Here is a 20,541-nt window from a genome sequence, read left to right as displayed (position 1 = left end):
CCACACCCGCCCTCCCCTGCAGCAGCCCGAGTCCTCCGATATCCCATCATGCAGCGCCTCCTCCTCCCCTCCTCTCTATGGTGCGGGCAGGGTGTAGTGGGCGGTGTCGCGCAGGCGCACTGAGTGCGAGAGAAGTTCAGATACATTGTATCTGCAGGATGAGGGACCGCAGCAAGGAGCTGGGCTGTGTGAGTGACGTCACTGGGGGACTACAGGGCCCAGCATGGACTGCCAGGGACCCATGTATGATTTCTATGGAGAGGGTGAATGGAGGTTCTTCATTGCAGACTTCCCTCCAATCAGGGACACGGGTGTTGTGTACATACAGAGGGGGGTCTGGGGTCACCATTGCAGATATAAGGCTTACATCTCATAGGGACATCAATGGGGGGACTACAGGGCCCAGCATGGACTGTCAGGGGCCCTCTGTTATCCCTCATTCCAGGGACACATGCATTATTTATTTATGGGGGGTCTGGGGTCACCAATGCAGGCTCAGTTTACAAAGTGACATCACTGGGGGGACTGCCGGGCCCAGCATGGCCTGTCAGGGGCCCTACTTCATCCCTATAACCAGGGTTGTGTCATTTTTATATATATGGGTCTGGGGTACTCCAGGGGCCCCACCCCACCCTATGACCAGGGACATGTTTTATATATATATAGGGGTCTGGGAGTCACCATTGCAGGCTCAGTTCACAATGTGACATCAGGGGGACTACAGGGCCCAGCATGGCTTGTCAGGGGCCCCTCGCCATCCATATAACCAGGGACATATCATTTTTATATAAGGGGTCTGTGGTACTCCAGGGGCCCCACCCCATCCCCCCTTCCCAGGGTCATGTATGTGACTTATATTTAGGTGGTGGGGGGAGGGGTGCCGATCCTTCATTGCTGACAGAAGGCTCAGTTCACAGAGTTCATTCTGATTGGACGAAGCCAGAGGCGCAAAGTGATTTCTCAGACAGGGTTCCCTGCCATCCTGGCGATGGTTTCCACGGTGATCTCTGCAATCGGTCACCTCAGACATAAATACGATACCCTCGGTCAGTTGCTGTGGAACTACAAGTCCCAGCATGGGTGAAGCAGCTTGGCACCTATTGGCTGGGACAGATACACCCGGAGGATATTATAGTGCCGGTGTAAACCTCTGTCATTGCATGCCATCCTTAAAGCAGAACTCCGGTCAAAACTTTTCTTTTCCCATGCAGTGGGGTTAAATGCTCTTTGTGTCCAGGGGCTTAGGGAAAAGCTATACTTACCCCATCCTCCGGAACCAAGCATCACCCCCCCTCACATGTCTAGCGGTGGACTGTTCCACCTATGGGCGTGATGACTTCAGGAACAGCCCATTCACAAGACCACTAGCGTGCGGGGGAAGGAGCAGCGGAGACCGGTCTTGTGATTGGAGGATCGGTAGATAGGTAAGTATATCTTTGCCTTCTGAGCCCCTAGACAAGGACGAGTGCTTAGGCCATGAATTGGGGGCACAGCCCCACTGCACAGGGAAGTAACAATTTTGCCTGCAATTCTCCTTAAAACACTCTGGGAGGTGTGGCTTAAAGGATCAATCCACCTACATAAGTGGAGCCTGGTGGGCGGAGTTTGTGTTCTCCAACAGCGAGATCTCCCAGCTCTGTTCCTGCACATCTGGGGGAAGATTTCACTGCACACTGTAAGTGTCTCACAATGTGCATTAAAAGCTGCAATGTTCATTAGAGGACATCTAACATCATCTAGCACTTTTTTCCCCCCAGCCTGACTGTCCCTGGCCCGCCCTTTTTCACTCATTAGATTCTTTCAGCAATGGAGGCTCAGTATTACTTGTGGGTGTTGTGTCAGATCCAACCGGGACAGGGGCTTTTGGAGGGTACTATGGGCTGTCCTTCTACCCACCGATTATGGCCCATGGAGGAGACCGGGGATTTTGTCTGCTTCTCCTGGTCACAGCATGGAGGAGAGCCGGGTCCTGAAACCCTTTGACTGGCTGGGAGTATCTCTCGGGATTATGTGGCCAGGAAGTCCCCAGAACAGTGGTGAGTCTGTGGGGACATGGTGTCGGACGGATCGTGCAGACGCACCTTCACCAGCTGGGGATATGGACCTCTTCTTGGGCCTATTCCTTGTCTTGCCCTGGTTGGTCCTCAAGAGCTGCATAATGCAAATGAAACGTAGACTTTGTGGGACTTGGTCTGTTACTCGGCCAGCTTGATATGTCCCCCTTCCCACTTCTCCCTCTCCTGAACAACCCTCTTTTTCGGCACAGGCTGGAGCAACCCCCAAGCTTTTGCCTGGTGGCCTGCCCACAGATACTTGCCACCTTTTGGGGTCCCACTCCTTTTCTTCTTGGGCTTCCATCTCCGAGACCCACAATGCACCTCCAGCGGAGTCGTACCGATGCCTACAGCTCCCACACTGGATTTCCACCCTTCACTGCCATTCTTCTTTCCCGTTTCAGAAAACAACCTTTGAACACATCTGCCTACATTCTCCGGGAGCCCAAGGTACTATCTCCTCTATCTACTCCTCCTCATCTAGCTCCCACCCGTACATCTCCAAATGGGAATGAGACCACACAGCCCCCATAGACATATTGGACTGGAACAGGTCCTGGTCTGCTGTAGCCAAATACTCATTCAACATGGTCACCATGGCATGGAGGTGGCCTACAAGGTCCTCTTCGCTGGTACTGGGTTCCTGCCCATATAGCTCACTCGAACTCGTCATGTAGTGACAGGTGTTCAGGGGCTGTGGCCAACATGGAGATGAGATCCACATATGGTGGTCCTGCCCCTGCCTAGAGGACATCTGGTTGACTTGGTTCATCACTGGGCCCAAGCAATGCTTTTCAATGCCAAGCTGTGTACAGATATGTCATATCAATGCCCATTTATTTTCCTCCCACAGGCTGACAGCGATTCAGAACCGGATGAACACAAGGTGTTAGTGGAACCCTCACAGAACGATGAAGAGCTCGACCGGCATTTCTTTGAAACGGTAACACTAGTGGGCGCTGTGGAGTGCAGAGGGGGGTTCAGGATGCACAGGGTGGCCAGGAAAAATGACAGCACGGTCTGTTAGTGGAGTGACTATTGGCAGCTAAGCAAGAATAAAACCCAAGAACACAAATGTGATATATTGTAGCTTTCCAGTTATTAGATGTGGTGGCTGCATTTTATTTATTTTTTTTCAGGTGAAGAATATTTTCAGCAAGTGCAGAAATACCCGTTGATCCCACCAGAAATGCTGTTTTAACTGAACTGGAAGCAAAAACAATGTTGTCTTTCTTGTGTGACCCACCAATCTTCCCACCCATTATGTCAGAGCTAGACAAAGGTAGACCGTGTCAGTGTGACAACCATGAATCTCTATAGATACAGTGAAGTGAGTGTAGCCACCCAGGAAGGGTGTCACTGGCAGGACCACCTGGTAAAATAAAGGGAAAAAGCCTGAAAAATCAAAAACGCATCTTACCATCACATCTAAGGATTGGGAAGCTGCAGTATATAACATTTTGGGTTTTGGAACATTTTAACGTCAATTTAGTGCTTTCTGGGCTATTATATTTATGTATGTAGTGAAACGTGGGTGGAGCATGTTCATAAGGGGGTGGGGAATATTACCAGTAAATAATGGGTGGAGTATGGTCATAAGGGGCGGGGAATATTATTATTAAATCATGGGTGGAGCATGGTCATAAGGGGCGGGGAATATTATTACTAAATCATGGGTGGAGCATGGTCATAAGGGGCGGGGAATATTATTACTAAATCATGGGTGGAGCATGGTCATAAGGGGCGGGGAATATTGTTAATGAAATATGGGTGGAGCATAGTCATAAGTGGGCGGGGAATATTATTATTTAAATCATAGGTGGAGCTAGTTCATAAGGGGCGGGGAATATTACCAGTAAATCATGGGTGGAGCATGTTCATAAGGGGCAGGGAATATTACCAGTAAATCATGGGTGGAGCATGGTCATAAGGGGGCGGGGAATATCAGTAAATCATGGGTGGAGCATGGTCATAAGGGGGCGGGGAATATTATCAGTAAATCATGGGTGGAGCATGGTCATAAGGGGCGGGGAATATTATTATTAAATCATGGGTGGAGCATGGTCATAAGGGGCGGGGAATATTATTACTAAATCATGGGTGGAGCATGGTCATAAGGGGCGGGGAATATTATTACTAAATCATGGGTGGAGCATGGTCATAAGGGGCGGGGAATATTGTTAATGAAATATGGGTGGAGCATAGTCATAAGTGGGCGGGGAATATTATTTAAATCATAGGTGGAGCTAGTTCATAAGGGGCGGGGAATATTACCAGTAAATCATGGGTGGAGCATGTTCATAAGGGGCAGGGAATATTACCAGTAAATCATGGGTGGAGCATGGTCATAAGGGGGCGGGGAATATCAGTAAATCATGGGTGGAGCATGGTCATAAGGGGGCGGGGAATATTATCAGTAAATCATGGGTGGAGCATGGTCATAAGGGGCGGGGAATATTGTTAATGAAATATGGGTGGAGCATGGTCATAAGTGGGCGGGGTCAGATGTTGGATGGGGATTCACAGAAGTCTGTAGTACAATGTAATCTTGGGGTAGATGATGAATGATTGATGTCAATCCTCAGACGCGGCAGATTCGGGAGTCTCTACAACTTCTTAGGAGTAAAGTGAAAGATCTAGAGGCCAGTCAGACGACAGTCCTCAGCCAGCCGCTTCCAGAGGACAGTAAGTGTCTTCTCAGCCCACCCTCATGATTGTTGCTCATTTTTAGTTACTGTTCTGCTTATCTGTTACCAGCTGAACCTTCAATCCGGTGACTGCTTCACCCATCCATTGTCTGCTTCACCCATCCATTGTCTGCTTCACCCATCCATTGTCTGCTTCACCCATCCATTGTCTGCTTCACCCATCCATTGTCTGCTTCACCCACCCATTGTCTGCTTCACCCACCTAGTGACCCTTCCTGCGACTACAGCACTCCTCCATTGACGGTCCTATCCTCCCAGCAACTACAGCCCTCTCCCATTGTCGGTCCTATCCTCCCAGCAACTACAGCCCTCTCCCATTGTCAGTCCTATCCTCCCAGCAACTACAGCCCTCTCCCATTGTCGGTCCTATCCTCCCAGCAACTACAGCCCTCTCCCATTGTCGGTCCTATGCTCCCAGCAACTACAGCCCTCTCCCATTGTCGGTCCTATCCTCCCAGCAACTACAGCCCTCTCCCATTGTCGGTCCTATCCTCCCAGCAACTACAGCCCTCTCCCATTGTCGGTCCTATCCTCCCAGCAACTACAGCCCTCTCCCATTGTCGGTCCTATGCTCCCAGCAACTACAGCCCTCTCCCATTGTCGGTCTTATCTTCCTAGCAACAACAGCACTCCTCCATTAACTGTCCTATCCTCTCAGGAACTACAGCATTCTTCCATTGACAGTCCTATCCTCCCAGCAACAACAGCACTCTTCCATTGACAGTTCTATCCTCCCAGCAACTACAGCATTCTTCCATTGACAGTCCTATCCTCCCAGCAACTACAGCACTCTTCCATTAACTGTCCTATCCTCTCAGGAGCTACAGCATTCTTTCAATGACCGTCATATCCTCCCAGTGACTTTAGCTTTCTTCCATTGACTGTCCTATTTCCCTGGTGTATGCAGCACTTTTCCATTGATTGTCCTGTTCCAGCACCACCATTACTACAAACTTTTTCCATTAACTGTCCTGTCCCGCCAGTGTTTGCAGCTCTCTTCTATGAACTGTCCAATGTCCCAGTGTCTGCAGCACTCTTCCATTGACTCTCCTATCCCCTGGTGAGTACAGCACTCTTCCATTGACTCTCCTATCCCCTGGTGAATACAGCACTCTTCCATTGACTCTCCTATCCCCTGGTGAGTACAGCACTCTTCCATTGACTCTCCTATCCCCTGGTGAGTACAGCACTCTTCCATTGACTCTCCTATCCCCTGGTGAGTACAGCACTCTTCCATTGACTCTCCTATCCCCTGGTGAGTACAGCACTCTTCCATTGACTCTACTTTCCCCTGGTGAATACAGCACTCTTCCATTGACTCTACTTTCCCCTGGTGAATACAGCACTCTTCCATTGACTCTACTTTCCCCTGGTGAATACAGCACTCTTCCATTGACTCTCCTTTCCCCTGGTGAATACAGCACTCTTCCATTGACTCTCCTTTCCCCTGGTGAATACAGCACTCTTCCATTGACTCTCCTTTCCCCTGGTGAATACAGCATTCTTCCATTCACTCTCCTATCCCCAGGTGAGTACAACACTCTTCCATTGACTATTGTGCCTCTTTCTTGTCCTGACTATTTTGCCCATCAGATGACTAGCAATGTGACCCAAACTGATCCATCCTTTCCAGGGACTAAAGCATTCTTACACCAACTATTTCACCCACCCTGAAAATGGTGTTCTCATGCGGGTTGTCCTGCTCATCTGGTTATCAGAATGTTTTCCTACTGACCAGTTTATTTATTCCTTGTAGCAATACCAGCAGATGTTACAGCTGCCAATACCTGATACATTATACTGATACAGCTGCCGGTAATGTGGTCCCCATAACAGTTCTGTCTGTCTTTCAGGTATGAAAAAAGATTTACAGTCCCTGAGAGAAGAGATCAAAGTATTATCGAAAGACATTCGGGGGAAATTGCAGAGTAAGTGAATGGCCTTTTGAATTCACCATTTACTCGTCTGTGTGTATGTCTGGCTCCTGTTTGTATACTCTGGCATTGCCAACTCAACCCCTATCTGTCCGCTTTGACATGGCCAACATGACTGCTGCCTGTCCGCTTTGGCCCGGCCAGCGCAGCTGCTGCCTGTCCTCTTTGGCCCGGCCAGTGCGACTGCTGCCTGTCCGCTTTGGCCCGGCCAGCGCAGCTGCTGCCTGTCCGCTTTGGCCCGGCCAGCGCAGCTGCTGCCTGTCCGCTTTGGCCCGGCCAGCGCAGCTGCTGCCTGTCCGCTGTGGCCCGGCCAGCGCAGCTGCTGCCTGTCCGCTGTGGCCCGGCCAGCGCAGCTGCTGCCTGTCCGCTGTGGCCCGGCCAGCGCAGCTGCTGCCTGTCCGCTGTGGCCCGGCCAGCGCAGCTGCTGCCTGTCCGCTGTGGCCCGGCCAGCGCAGCTGCTGCCTGTCCGCTGTGGCCCGGCCAGCGCAGCTGCTGCCTGTCCGCTGTGGCCCGGCCAGCGCAGCTGCTGCCTGTCCGCTGTGGCCCGGCCAGCGCAGCTGCTGCCTGTCCGCTGTGGCCCGGCCAGCGCAGCTGCTGCCTGTCCGCTGTGGCCCGGCCAGCGCAGCTGCTGCCTGTCCGCTGTGGCCCGGCCAGCGCAGCTGCTGCCTGTCCGCTGTGGCCCGGCCAGCGCAGCTGCTGCCTGTCCGCTGTGGCCCGGCCAGCGCAGCTGCTGCCTGTCTGTTTTTGGCCTGGCCAGCGCAACGCCTGTCTGTCCTCATTAGCATGGTCAGTGAGGAGTGTCCTATCTCTATTTTCATCCCTTGTCTTCTTGCTCTTGGTCTGGCAGTCACTTGCTTGCCAATGTTTCCTGGCTGTCTTCTCTTAGGTATGATAGGCAGAAGTTTAGGGTCTTCGAGTTGACCTCTCATTCCTATATACGGTGTAACATATATTTCTCGGTTTTGTGAAGCACCGCCCCCTTTTTGTTGAGCCCCATCTTTTTTATAGAAGCATTATGGCAGGCAAAAACCAGTGGCCACTGCCACATCCGTACAGGGAAGTGTAGGTATGAGCCCACCTACGTCCTCTCGGCAGGATAGTCTTGTTTATACATCTGTGTCCTAGATACTTGGGTAGTTAGTTGGTGTCTGTCTGTCCATCCCGCTGGTCTCTGACTGTCTGCCCATTTAAACTGTCTTATCTTGCTTTTTTTTCACTTTTATCTGCTGGCACTCGAGGGTGTAAGATGGCCCAGTGGTAAGTCCCTATCTATAATCCTCTTCTCCCAAGTAGGCTCTTAGTATTCTGGTTTCGTATGTGTCTGTCTCCTGCCTGTCTCTGAATCGGAGGATCTAGTCCTGAGATCACCGTCTGTCCCCCAACCACCCTTTTGCGGTTGTTTTTGTGTCTCAATGAGTTCCTCTTTATTGTAGAAATTGAGGTGAAAGATGACGATGAAGAAGTGAGAGGGTCAGTTCACAAGCGGATGAAGAAGACGCAGGTATTGGCAACATGTAGAGGGATATATGTGTTTGGATGAGTGAGAGGGAGTGGAAGAATGGATGGCGAGAAAGGAAGGAAGGAGGGATGGGGATGAGATAGAGGGAGCGATGATGGCGAGAAAGGAAGGAGGGATGGGGAAGAGATAGAGGGAGGGATGATGGTGAGAAAGGAAGGAGGGATGGGGAAGAGATAGAGGGAGGGATGATGGCGAGAGAAGATGGAGGGATGATGGTAAAGGTGAGGAATGATGGCGAGAGAAGAGGTAGGGATGATGGCGAGAGTGGAGGGAGGGATGATGGCGAGAGTGGAGGGAGGGATGATGGCGAGAGTGGAGGGAGGGATGATGGCGAGAGTGGAGGGAGGGATGATGGCGAGAGTGGAGGGAGGGAGGGATGATGGCGAGAGTGGAGGGAGGGAGGGATGATGGCGAGAGTGGAGGGATGATGGCGAGAGTGGAGGGAGGGAGGGATGATGGCGAGAGTGGAGGGAGGAAGGGATGATGGCGAGAGTGGAGGGAGGAAGGGATGATGGCGAGAGTGGAGGGAGGAAGGGATGATGGCGAGAGTGGAGGGAGGAAGGGATGATGGCGAGAGTGGAGGGAGGAAGGGATGATGGCGAGAGTGGAGGGAGGAAGGGATGATGGCGAGAGTGGAGGGAGGAAGGGATGATGGCGAGAGTGGAGGGAGGAAGGGATGATGGCGAGAGTGGAGGGAGGAAGGGATGATGGGCGAGAGTGGAGGGATGATGGCGAGAGTGGAGGGAGGGAGGGATGATGGCGAGAGTGGAGGGAGGGAGGGATGATGGCGAGAGTGGAGGGAGGGAGGAAGGGATGATGGCGAGAGTGGAGGGAGGGAGGGAGGGATGGATGATGGCGAGAGTGGAGGGAGGGATGGATGATGGCGAGAGTGGAGGGAGGGAGGATGGCGAGAGTGGAGGGAGGGAGAATGGCGAGAGTGGAGGGAGGGAGGGATGATGGTGGCGAGAGTGGAGGGAGGGAGGCATGATGGCGAGAGTGGAGGGAGGGACGGATGATGGCGGCGAGAGCGGAGGGAGGGAGGCATGATGGCGAGAGCGGAGGGAGGGAGGGATGATGGCGAGAGCGGAGGGAGGGAGGGATGATGGCGAGAGCGGAGGGAGGGAGGAATGATGGCGAGGTTGGGGGGAGGATGGCGAGAATGGAGGGAAAGGAGGGAGGGATGATGGCGAGAGTGGAGGGAGGGAGGGATGATGGCGAGAATGTAGGGAGGGATGGAGGGAGAGTGGGATGATGGCGAGAGTGGAGGGAGGGAGCGATGATGATGGGAGGGATAATGGCAAAAGAGAGAGAGCGATGATGGTGCGAGAGGATAGAAGGAGGATAATGGCAAGAGGGGAGGAAGGGAACGGGGATAGAGATATTGGGATGAATGGGCGGGAGGGATAGTTAGAAATGAGGAAGGGACGATGGTAAGAACTATGGATGATGTTGAGAGAGGAAGGGAGGGATGATGGCGAGAGAAGAGAGGAGGAGGATAATGGCTAGAGTGGCGGGAGAGAGGGATGGTGGGATGGATGGCAGCAAGGAGGAGGATAATGGCAAGAGTGCAGGAAGGGATGATGGTGACAGAGGAGGGAGGAAAGGATGATCGTGAGAGAGGAGGGGTGGGGTTAGAGAGGGAAGAAGATGTTGGGGATGGAGGGGAGGGATGGTGAGAGTCACTGACCTGCACTATGCAATAAAAATGGAGGAGATATCGAAAAAGCTTCTAAATGGAGTGTACATATATGAGTTGCCAAGGGGGTGTGACCATATGATAACAGAGAAAATTGGAAAATGCATGATTAACCCTCTGCACACTACAGTACACCCTTGCATATTTCTGGCAAACTTTTGCATAAAAACAGGGATTCTAGAGTTGATATATTGCAATACATGTTCAAGCTGGCAAACTTCATTAAGGTGATCCCTGTCATTACAGGAATGACTCAGAATGGACTGAAATCACATGACAGGTGCCCTTCAAGGGGAAAAAAATGGACCTGCTGTCCTTGTGAAAAACTCTCTAGAACATGGTGGTGCTGAGGATGACATTTAGAATCTTCTCATTTTATCTTGCAGCATGGTGTCCTCTGCCAGCAGTTCATCGAAGTCATTAATCAGTGCAACGTGATCCAGACGCAGTACAAAGAGAGCAACGTCAAGAGGATCAAAAGGCAGCTGCAGATCAGTAGGTTTTTACAGCTTTTGTCAATTTAACTAAAGATGCCGCCATATGTGATGATCACCTTGTTCCGCATCTGCTGTTCTCTATTGGAAAAATGCTGTGGCATGTATGGGGCTCCAGATACCGAATTGTAAAAGGGTGACCGGGTGCATATGGGGCAACTTATGAGATCATGTCACATGTCGCTGGATTTGGAACCTCCCAACGCTCCTGTTCACTTCTGCTTGGTCAGCCAGTACCAAGGGTAACAATGGAAGTAATAGACCTGAAATGAAGGGAGCCGTACTCGTGGTGAATGGGGAGCCGTACTCGTGGTGAATGGGGAGCCGTACTCGTGGTGAATGGGGAGCCGTACTCGTGGTGAATGGGGAGCCGTACTCGTGGTGAAGGGGGAGCCGTACTCGTGGTGAAGGGGGAGCCGTACTCGTGGTGAAGGGGGAGCCGTACTCGTGGTGAAGGGGGAGCCGTACTCGTGGTGAAGGGGGAGCCGTACTCGTGGTGAAGGGGGAGCCGTACTCGTGGTGAAGGGGGAGCCGTACTCGTGGTGAAGGGGGAGCCGTACTCGTGGTGAAGGGGGAGCCGTACTCGTGGTGAAGGGGGAGCCGTACTCGTGGTGAAGGGGGAGCCGTACTCGTGGTGAAGGGGGAGCCGTACTCGTGGTGAATGGGGAGCCGTACTCGTGGTGAATGGGGAGCCGTACTCGTGGTGAATGGGGAGCCGTACTCGTGGTGGCCTCTAGCAGTCCTGTGAAGTACGTCTCGCCGTATAGGAATGAATAGGGTCTTGGTGAACACGATAAGAACTTGGTATGTATGCTTTCTAAAGAAAGGCTGTGTTGCTGTGAACAGGGCTGCATAGTGAAGATCACTGGAATGGGGGCAGAGGTAAGTACGTACCTAGGTGGGCTGCACTCAATAGGATGGATCCATGCCTTACAGCTAAACTCCAGGATGATAATTCTAAGCATTAGAAGAGATGTCATTTCTTACTCTTAGCAAATGTTCTTCGTTGTGCACCTAAGAGCTCATGTACACAGGCAGCTTGTGGTCCAAATATCCTCTAGTGTGAAAATCCCAGCATTTGTCTGCACACGGCAAGCTGCAGGTGAGGCAAACAGCTGGCTATAGAAGTCAATGGCTGTAATTCGGTAAACACGGGTGGTTTTTTTTTTTTTTTGCATTGGCCCTTACACGGCATGTGATGTGTTCCTTGAACACTGAAGTTCAGCATTCGAGGAATACATTGTATGCACATGGGCTTGTCACCTGAGCTTGGCCACGTGCAGCCATTCACTTCTAGGACTGGCCGCACGGGCCACCTGCGGCTCCCTGGGTGCAGAACAAAAGGCCGGGATTTTAATGCTAGGGAAGATTTGCACAGCAAACCATTCTGTGTGCATGACCCTAATGCTGCTGACACTGCAAAATAGTTCCTGGTATCTTGTCCCAAAAAAAGCGCATTATGTTCCTTATTTCCCATTTGTACAACTGGTGGATGCTGTGCCTACTTCTGCCCCAGCCCACCAGTTAGTCGGCATTCCTGCTTTGCTTGTATTTTTACAGTCAGTGATGTAATTATGAGTGCTGTACGGGCAAAATCAAATTCTAAAGCATATATATAGATGTGTGTGTATGTATGTATGTATGTATGTATGTATGTATATATATATATATATATATATAGATAGATAGATAGAGAGAGATATATATATATATATACACACACACACATCCTTTCCTTCCTCCTCTGTCGCCATCATCCATCCCTCCACTCTTGCCATTTTCCTCCTCCTGAAGGTCTGTCGGGGGGGGGGGATGGTCTATTTAGAAGAGTGTTTGCCCAATTTGTTGATCTTGTTCTTTCACAGCTGGACACAACGTCACAGATGAGCAGTTTGACGAGATGCTGGAAAGTGGACAGAGCGACGTCTTCACATGTAATGTAAGTAATGCTGGTGGTGTCGGAGGTGTTAGTGTTACTAAACCCCGGACCCCGCATTCACTATATCCGCTCTCCCCAGACCCTGCATTCACTATATCCGCTCTCCCCGGACCCCGCATTCACTATATCTGCTCTCCCCGGACCCCGCATTCACTATATCCGGTCTCCCCAGACCCTGCATTCACTATATCCGCTCTCCCCGGACCCTGCATTCACTATATCCGCTCTCCCCGGACCCTGCATTCACTATATCCTGTCTCCCCGGACCCCGCGTTCACTATATCCTGTCTCCCCGGACCCCGCGTTCACTATATCCTGTCTCCCCGGACCCCGCGTTCACTATATCCTGTCTCCCCGGACCCCGCGTTCACTATATCCTGTCTCCCCGGACCCCGCGTTCACTATATCCTGTCTCCCCGGACCCCGCGTTCACTATATCCTGTCTTCCCGGACCCCGCGTTCACTATATCCTGTCTCCCCGGACCCCGCGTTCACTATATCCTGTCTCCCCGGACCCCGCGTTCACTATATCCTGTCTCCCCGGACCCCGCGTTCACTATATCCTGTCTCCCCGGACCCCGCGTTCACTATATCCTGTCTCCCCGGACCCCGCGTTCACTATATCCTGTCTCCCCGGACCCCACCCCGCGTTCACTATATCCTGTCTCCCCGGACCCCGCGTTCACTATATCCTGTCTCCCCGGACCCCGCGTTCACTATATCCTGTCTCCCCGGACCCCGCGTTCACTATATCCTGTCTCCCCGGACCCCGCGTTCACTATATCCTGTCTCCCCGGACCCCGCGTTCACTATATCCTGTCTCCCCGGACCCCGCGTTCACTATATCCTGTCTCCCCGGACCCCGCGTTCACTATATCCTGTCTCCCCGGACCCCGCGTTCACTATATCCTGTCTCCCCGGACCCCGCGTTCACTATGTCCTGTCTCCCCGGACCCCGCGTTCACTATGTCCGCTCTCCCCGGACCCCGCGTTCACTATGTCCGCTCTCCCCGGACCCCGCGTTCACTATGTCCGCTCTCCCCGGACCCCGCGTTCACTATGTCCGCTCTCCCCGGACCCCGCGTTCACTATGTCCGCTCTCCCCGGACCCCGCGTTCACTATGTCCGCTCTCCCCGGACCCCGCGTTCACTATGTCCGCTCTCCCCGGACCCCGCGTTCACTATGTCCGCTCTCCCCGGACCCCGCGTTCACTATGTCCGCTCTCCCCGGACCCCGCGTTCACTATGTCCGCTCTCCCCGGACCCCGCGTTCACTATGTCCGCTCTCCCCGGACCCCGCGTTCACTATGTCCGCTCTCCCCGGACCCCGCGTTCACTATGTCCGCTCTCCCCGGACCCCGCGTTCACTATGTCCGCTCTCCCCGGACCCCGCGTTCACTATGTCCGCTCTCCCCTGAGTGCCGTTTTACATCCATCCAGAAGCTCAAATGGTCAGCAAATTGGCTTGTAACCTTCTACACGGGAGCACCTTTAGCAGTGATCCTAGGTGAAGGTCTCTGAGTCTCCATCTCTTTCCTCAGCTTCTGAAGGACACGCAGATCACTAAACAGGCCCTGAATGAGATTGAGTCGAGACACGATGAGATCCTGAAACTGGAGAAAAGCATTGTGGAATTGCACGACATGTTCATGCTGCTTTCCATGGAAGTCGAAGCGCAGGTGAGTTCGATGGATCCAGCGCCATCTATTACCAAAATAAATGATTGCTTCTCTTTGGCTCTTCCATTGCACGGGAGATTTTTTTTTATAACCCCTTGACGCTGACGTCACACAAATATGTGGCCTCACAGAACTGGGCTTTTTTTTCCGTGGGGCCACATATTTGCGTACCTGTCTTTCTGCTGGGAGCGCACAGCGCGGCGCGCTCCCAGCACAAAGACCGCGGTGTCGCCGAGAGCCCCGAATCCCGTTCTAACGATCAGGACCCGGGACCCGATTCCGGGTCACATGATCACTGTGATAGCCTCTGATTGGCTATCACAGTGATCAGTCACTGTACAGCCCGGCCCCCTTGTGTTTTTTTCCTCTCTATGAATGGAGGAGAGAGATACATTGTATCTCTCTAACTCCTGTTATAGAGGGGAAAAAAATTTTGTTTTAAAAAAAAAAATGAAAAAGATATTTAAAAAAAATAAAGAGAGAAAAAAATACCTAGATCAAGGTTTGATCTAGTTCAGTGCCAGGGTAAGTGTTTGGGTCAACGGTCAGGATTTTTTTTTTTTTTTTTTTTTTTAAATTGGTATTCTTATTATTATACAGGATTTATATATTATTATCATACAGGATTTATATATTATTATTATTATACAGGATTTATATATTATTATTATTATACAGGATTTATATATTATTATTATACAGGATTTATATATTATTATTATAATACAGGATTTATATATTATTGTTATACAGGATTTATATATTATCATACAGGATTTATATATTATTATTATACAGGATTTATATATTATTATCATACAGGATTTATATATTATTATCATACAGGATTTATATATTATTATCATACAGGATTTATATATTATTATTATACAGGATTTATATATTATCATACAGGATTTATATATTATTATCATACAGGATTTATATATTATTATCATACAGGATTTATATATTATTATTATACAGGATTTATATATTATTGTTATACAGGATTTATATATTATCATACAGGATTTATATATTATTATCATACAGGATTTATATATTATTATTATACAGGATTTATATATTATTATTATACAGGATTTATATATTATTATTATACAGGATTTATATATTATTATTAAACAGGATTTATAGATTATTGTTATACAGGATTTATGGCGCCAACAGTTTGCTCAGCGCTGTACAATATAACGGGAGACAATACAGCAACAATACAGTTCAATACAAGAGGGTTAGGAGGGCCTGATCCTGGGAGCTTACAATCTAAGGGGGAGGGGCTGATCCTGGGAGCTTGGTGTCAGTGTGTTTTTAGGTAAAAAAACAAAAACAAAATGGCGCACTATTGTTTCTGGGCTGTACTCCGGGTACAAACAACAAATATCATACACATATATGGTATCGCTGCGATTGTCCAGAGTTGGAGAATTTATTTTGGGTTGTTTTTTGGTGGTCGGTTATGGTAGTCACAAGAAACACACAGCTAAATTTAAAAAAAAAATTTTTTTTTTTTTTACTATTCTGGGCTAGTTTTCCTTTCATAAGGAAAACTAAATCAGGAGATATCCATTACCATTTACCACCAAATGAAAGCCCAATTTGTCCTGAAAAAAACGCGGTATAATCCACCTGGATGTACAAAGTAGTTGTGATGATAAGTGCGGTTTTACTAACACCGGTCAAAGTTGCAAAATTGTGCTTAGGCATTTAGATTTGTTTTATGCTTAGGTGTGAAGGGGTTAATGTAGGCTTGTGCTGTCCTTCTGAGCTTTGCGGTCTACTAGCTGTTCTCACATGCTTCTCTCTTTGGGCAATTTTAGTTTGCAAAATGCTTCCTACTTTCAGGGTCCTGTTGTCTATTAACCACTTCCCGTCCGGACATTGTATATAAACGACCGGACGGTGGCAGTGCAGGGTTGGGTGGCTGTTTATAAACGGCCTCCCCGCCCCCTGCTTGTGCGCATTCCCTGGGAGCGCGCAGCACTGCGATCCGGTGCCCGCTGTGTCCTCCGATCGTCGTACGGGACTTCTGTGCGAGGTCCCGATCATGTGATCACTGATTGGCCAATCAGTGATCACATGCAGAGTAGTAAGCAAGATGTCGCTTGTGACATCATTGCTTACTACGTGTGAAATCTGTGAATGATCACAGAGATCACATGGTACAGGGCTATTCACAACAGCCTTGTACCATGCGACAAGCTGTGACCAATCACAGCTCACACAGTAGTTCTCAATGGCTGCAAGAATGCAGCCAGAGAGAAAGAGAAATGATTGCTTTTACAGCCTTTATGGGTGTAAAAGCATCAGTGTAAAAGAAAAAAAAAAGAAAAAATTCTTCACCCCCCCCACAAGTAGTACAGTGTCACCATGGTTTATAACCAAAAATTATCATTTTAAAAATTTTTTTTTTACATATTTAATTTTTTTATATTATTTATTTTTATTTTTTTTTCTACATACTGTCACCCTAGCAGTACAGTGTCACCATGGTGACACTGTACTGCTAGGGTGACAGTATGTAGAAAAAAAAAAAATAATATAAAAAAATTAAAAATGTAAAAAAATTTTTTTAAAAATTATAATTTTTGGTTATAAACTAATTTTGGGGTTTTTTATTTTTTTACTAAAAAGATAACTGAATAAATTTTGGCCAAGATTTATGATGAAATATTATTTATTTGCAAAATTTTATAAGAAAAACACTTTTTTTCAAAATTTTTGGACCTTTTCATTTTTATAGCAAAAAAAATAAAAATCCCAGCGGTGAATAAATACCACCAAATTAAAGCTTTAATTGTCTCAAAAAAAAAAAAAAAAGCTAAAAAATTCATATGGGTAAGTGTCCGGACTGGAAGGGGGTGAAAGTGTCCGGACTGGAGGGGGTGAAAGTGTCCGGACTGGAGGGGGTGAAAGTGTCCGGACTGGAGGGGGTGAAAGTGTCCGGACTGGAGGGGGTGAAAGTGTCCGGACTGGAAGGGGGTGAAAGTGTCCGGACTGGAAGGGGGTGAAAGTGTCCGGACTGGAAGGGGGTGAAAGTGTCCGGACTGGAAGGGGGTGAAAGTGTCCGGACTGGAAGGGGGTGAAAGTGTCCGGACTGGAAGGGGGTGAAAGTGTCCGGACTGGAAGGGGGTGAAAGTGTCCGGACTGGAAGGGGGTGAAAGTGTCCGGACTGGAAGTGGGTGAAAGTGTCCGGACTGGAAGTGGGGGAAAGTGTCCGGACTGGAAGTGGGGGAAAGTGTCCGGACTGGAAGTGGGGGAAAGTGTCCGGACTGGAAGTGGGGGAAAGTGTCCGGACTGGAAGTGGGTGAAAGCGTCCGAACTGGAAGGGGGGGAAAGCGTCCGGACTGGAAGGGGGGGAAAGCGTCCGGACTGGAGGGGGTGAAAGCGTCCGAACTGGAAGGGGGGGAAAGCGTCCGGACTGGAAGGGGGGGAAAGCGTCCGGACTGGAGGGGGTGAAAGCGTCCGAACTGGAAGGGGGGAAAGCGTCCGGACTGGAAGGGGGGGAAAGCGTCCGGACTGGAAGAGGTGAAAGCGTCCGGACTGGAAGGGGGGTGAAAGCGTCCGGACTGGAAGGGGGGTGAAAGCGTCCGGACTGGAAGGGGGGTGAAAGCGTCCGGACTGGAAGGGGGGTGAAAGCGTCCGGACTGGAAGGGGGGTGAAAGCGTCCGGACTGGAAGGGGGGTGAAAGCGTCCGGACTGGAAGGGGGGTGAAAGCGTCCGGACTGGAAGGGGGGTGAAAGCGTCCGGACTGGAAGGGGGGTGAAAGCGTCCGGACTGGAAGGGGGGTGAAAGCGTCCGGACTGGAAGGGGGGTGAAAGCGTCCGGACTGGAAGGGGGGTGAAAGCGTCCGGACTGGAAGGGGGGTGAAAGCGTCCGGACTGGAAGGGGGGTGAAAGCGTCCGGACTGGAAGGGGGGTGAAAGCGTCCGGACTGGAAGGGGGTGAAAGCGTCCGAACTGGAAGGGGGGGAAAGCGTCCGAACTGGAAGGGGGGGAAAGCGTCCGGACTGGAAGGGGGGTGAAAGCGTCCGGACTGGAAGGGGTGAAAGCGTCCGGACTGGAAGGGGGGTGAAAGCGTCCGGACTGGAAGGGGGGGAAAGCGTCCGGACTGGAAGGGGGGGAAAGCGTCCGGACTGGAAGGGGGGGAAAGCGTCCGGACTGGAAGGGGGGGAAAGCGTCCGGACTGGAAGGGGGGGAAAGCGTCCGGACTGGAAGGGGGGGAAAGCGTCCGGACTGGAAGGGAGGGAAAGCGTCCGGACTGGAAGGGGGGTGAAAGCGTCCGGACTGGAAGGGGGGTGAAAGCGTCCGGACTGGAAGGGGGGGAAAGCGTCCGGACTGGAAGGGGGGGAAAGCGTCCGGACTGGAAGGGGGGGAAAGCGTCCGGACTGGAAGGGGGGGAAAGCGTCCGGACTGGAAGGGGGGGAAAGCGTCCGGACTGGAAGGGGGGGAAAGCGCCCGGACTGGAAGGGGGTGAAAGCGCCGGACTGGAAGGGGGAGGGGGAAGTGTCCGTACTGGAAGTGCTTAAATGCAAGACTGTATTGCATTTTGTTGCGTTTTCACGCAGGTTCTCTCTTCAATTTCCAGGGTGAAACAATAGACAACATCGAGAAGAATATTTTACATTCCACCAATTATGTAGAAAAAGGGCGAAAGCAGCTGGAGCAGGCGGTGGAGAACAGACACAAAGCCCGCAAGGTGAGCCACAGCTTTCATGTCCCGCCAGTCTCCTCCCTCCGTATCAAAGCGTAATTTCCTCCTGTTCTACAAAAAGTGTCATCATGATTGTCATTCACCCGATGTGATCTTTTTCCCGATCGTCCCTACATTTCCAGCATTACAACGTGTCACACAAATCATGATTGAGCAAAGAACGGACCGTGTCATTGTTATAGAAAATAATGCTGCTTTAACCCCTCGCCCTCCAGAAGATTCTCCCCCCCCCCCCCCCCCTTCTGGGCCAGGCCATTTTTTGCGTTACGGCGCTGCATTACTTTAGCTGACAGTTGCGCGATCATGCAACGCTACACCCAAATGAAATTTGAGTCGTTTTTTTTCCCCATTAATTGGTGGTATTTTTTTTGGTGGTATTTGATCGCCTGCATGTTTTTTATTTTTTGCACTAAAAAAAAGACAATTTTAAGAAAAAAAAACAATATTTTTGGCTTTTTGCTATTAAACCTATCCAGTAAAATAAAATAAAAAAATAAAATTTGGTCATAAATTTAGGCCAAAATGTATTCTGCTCCGTGTCTTTGCTAAAAAAATATACCAATCCGTGTAAATTAATTGGTTTACGCGAAAGATTTAGCGTCTACAAATGGCGGTATAGATACTGGGATTTTTTTTTGTTTTACTAGTAATGGCGGCGATCAGCGAATTATAGCGGGACTGCGGCGGGCATTCTGACACTGGGAGGGAATTGACTCCAGTGACACCAATACAGTGATCAATGCTAATGAAAAGCACAGAGGTCCCGTCCGACGATCGGTGTTCCACTGTATCCGGAGGACACAGCGGACACCGGATCCCGGTGCTGCACGCTCCCAGGGGACGCGCACAAGCAGGGGGTGGGGAGACCGTTTATAAGCGGCCACCTGACCCTGCACTGCCACCGTCCGGCCGTTTATATACATGGGCCGGTCGGGAAGTGGTTAAAAACTCATATGCATTTTTGCTGCGGATCAGTGTGAAAGTAGCCTTATTTGGCAGGCATGAATGACAGGAGCCTGATGGCCCCTCAGCTAACTGCTGTCATTGGGAGACAGAACGGGACCCAGGAGTCTGAGCAGCCTAGAACATTCCACTGCACGAGCAGCGACTTAATTAACCTCCCTGGAGGTATTCCCGAGTGTAGCTCGGGGTAAAGTTTCAGCACCACAAGCGGTAACCCCGAGCTACACTCAGGAATACCCTGCAGCGTTGCTCCGGGATCTCTTCTTCACTTACCTTGTCCTGCGCTCCTGCGATGTCCCCCCTGCAGTGTCCCCGGCAATGTCCTCCGGCCGATGCCGGCATCTGTCATCTGGGTTCCGTCCCCTGTGAGCGTCGGGACGTACGGGGGACGGAACTGGCGGGAAATTTAAAAATGACAAAAAGTGACATTCACTAAATTCACTAAAATCACATAGTATAACATTCCTGTATCAAACCATTTCACATACATTTTGTCCCGAGTGCTTTGTCCGGCGCCCTGCCTGCATTTTTACTGGTCTTTCTGCCTGGAAACTGAGAAACGTCCATGGCGTCCAAAAAGCATCCCTTTAGGTCAGACGCGGTTTTAGACCGGCTAGAGAACAGCGATAGTAAATCAGAGCCACTTGCAGAATTGAGTGATAATGATTGGTGGGGGAAATTCCTCATCAGACACTGAAAACGATTCTGCGACTGAGCTCAGTGATGTGCGAACTTGGCGCTATATTTCACATTTCAGTGTTTTTGGTTTGATTATATTATTGAATTACATTTATTATTATTATATTATTATTTTTTATG

General features: G+C 50.2%; 1 protein-coding gene across 1 annotated transcript; it reads left to right on the top strand.

The window, feature by feature from the left end:
* The first annotated feature begins 92 nt into the window (after positions 1 to 92).
* Positions 93 to 18,961, top strand: STX4 (syntaxin 4). Its single transcript, XM_089657843.1, has 9 exons — positions 93 to 188; positions 2,908 to 2,997; positions 4,640 to 4,739; positions 6,616 to 6,690; positions 8,130 to 8,197; positions 10,298 to 10,406; positions 12,271 to 12,344; positions 13,886 to 14,023; positions 18,634 to 18,961. Exons 1-9 carry the CDS (start codon positions 159 to 161, stop codon positions 18,796 to 18,798), a joined length of 849 nt encoding a protein of 282 aa, XP_089513969.1. The 5' UTR covers positions 93 to 158; the 3' UTR covers positions 18,799 to 18,961.
* Positions 18,962 to 20,541: the final 1,580 nt, after the last annotated feature.

This window comes from Staurois parvus, unplaced genomic scaffold, assembly GCF_062004578.1.
Source record: "Staurois parvus isolate SC_StPar_1 unplaced genomic scaffold, SC_StPar_1.0 ptg001035l, whole genome shotgun sequence".
In the NCBI taxonomy this organism is placed as follows: domain Eukaryota; kingdom Metazoa; phylum Chordata; class Amphibia; order Anura; family Ranidae; genus Staurois; species Staurois parvus.
This window is presented reverse-complemented; position numbering and strand designations above follow the sequence as displayed.

What these genes read in the sequence shown, in the direction of transcription:
- STX4 (XM_089657843.1), top strand. Translation starts at nt 159, where the DNA reads ATGAGGGACCGCAGCAAGGAGCTGGGCTGT. An exon ending in CAAAAGGCAGCTGCAGATCA is followed by an intron (nt 10,407 to 12,270) that starts GTAGGTTTTTAC and finishes GTTCTTTCACAG; the next exon opens with CTGGACACAACGTCACAGAT. An exon ending in CCATGGAAGTCGAAGCGCAG is followed by an intron (nt 14,024 to 18,633) that starts GTGAGTTCGATG and finishes TTCAATTTCCAG; the next exon opens with GGTGAAACAATAGACAACAT.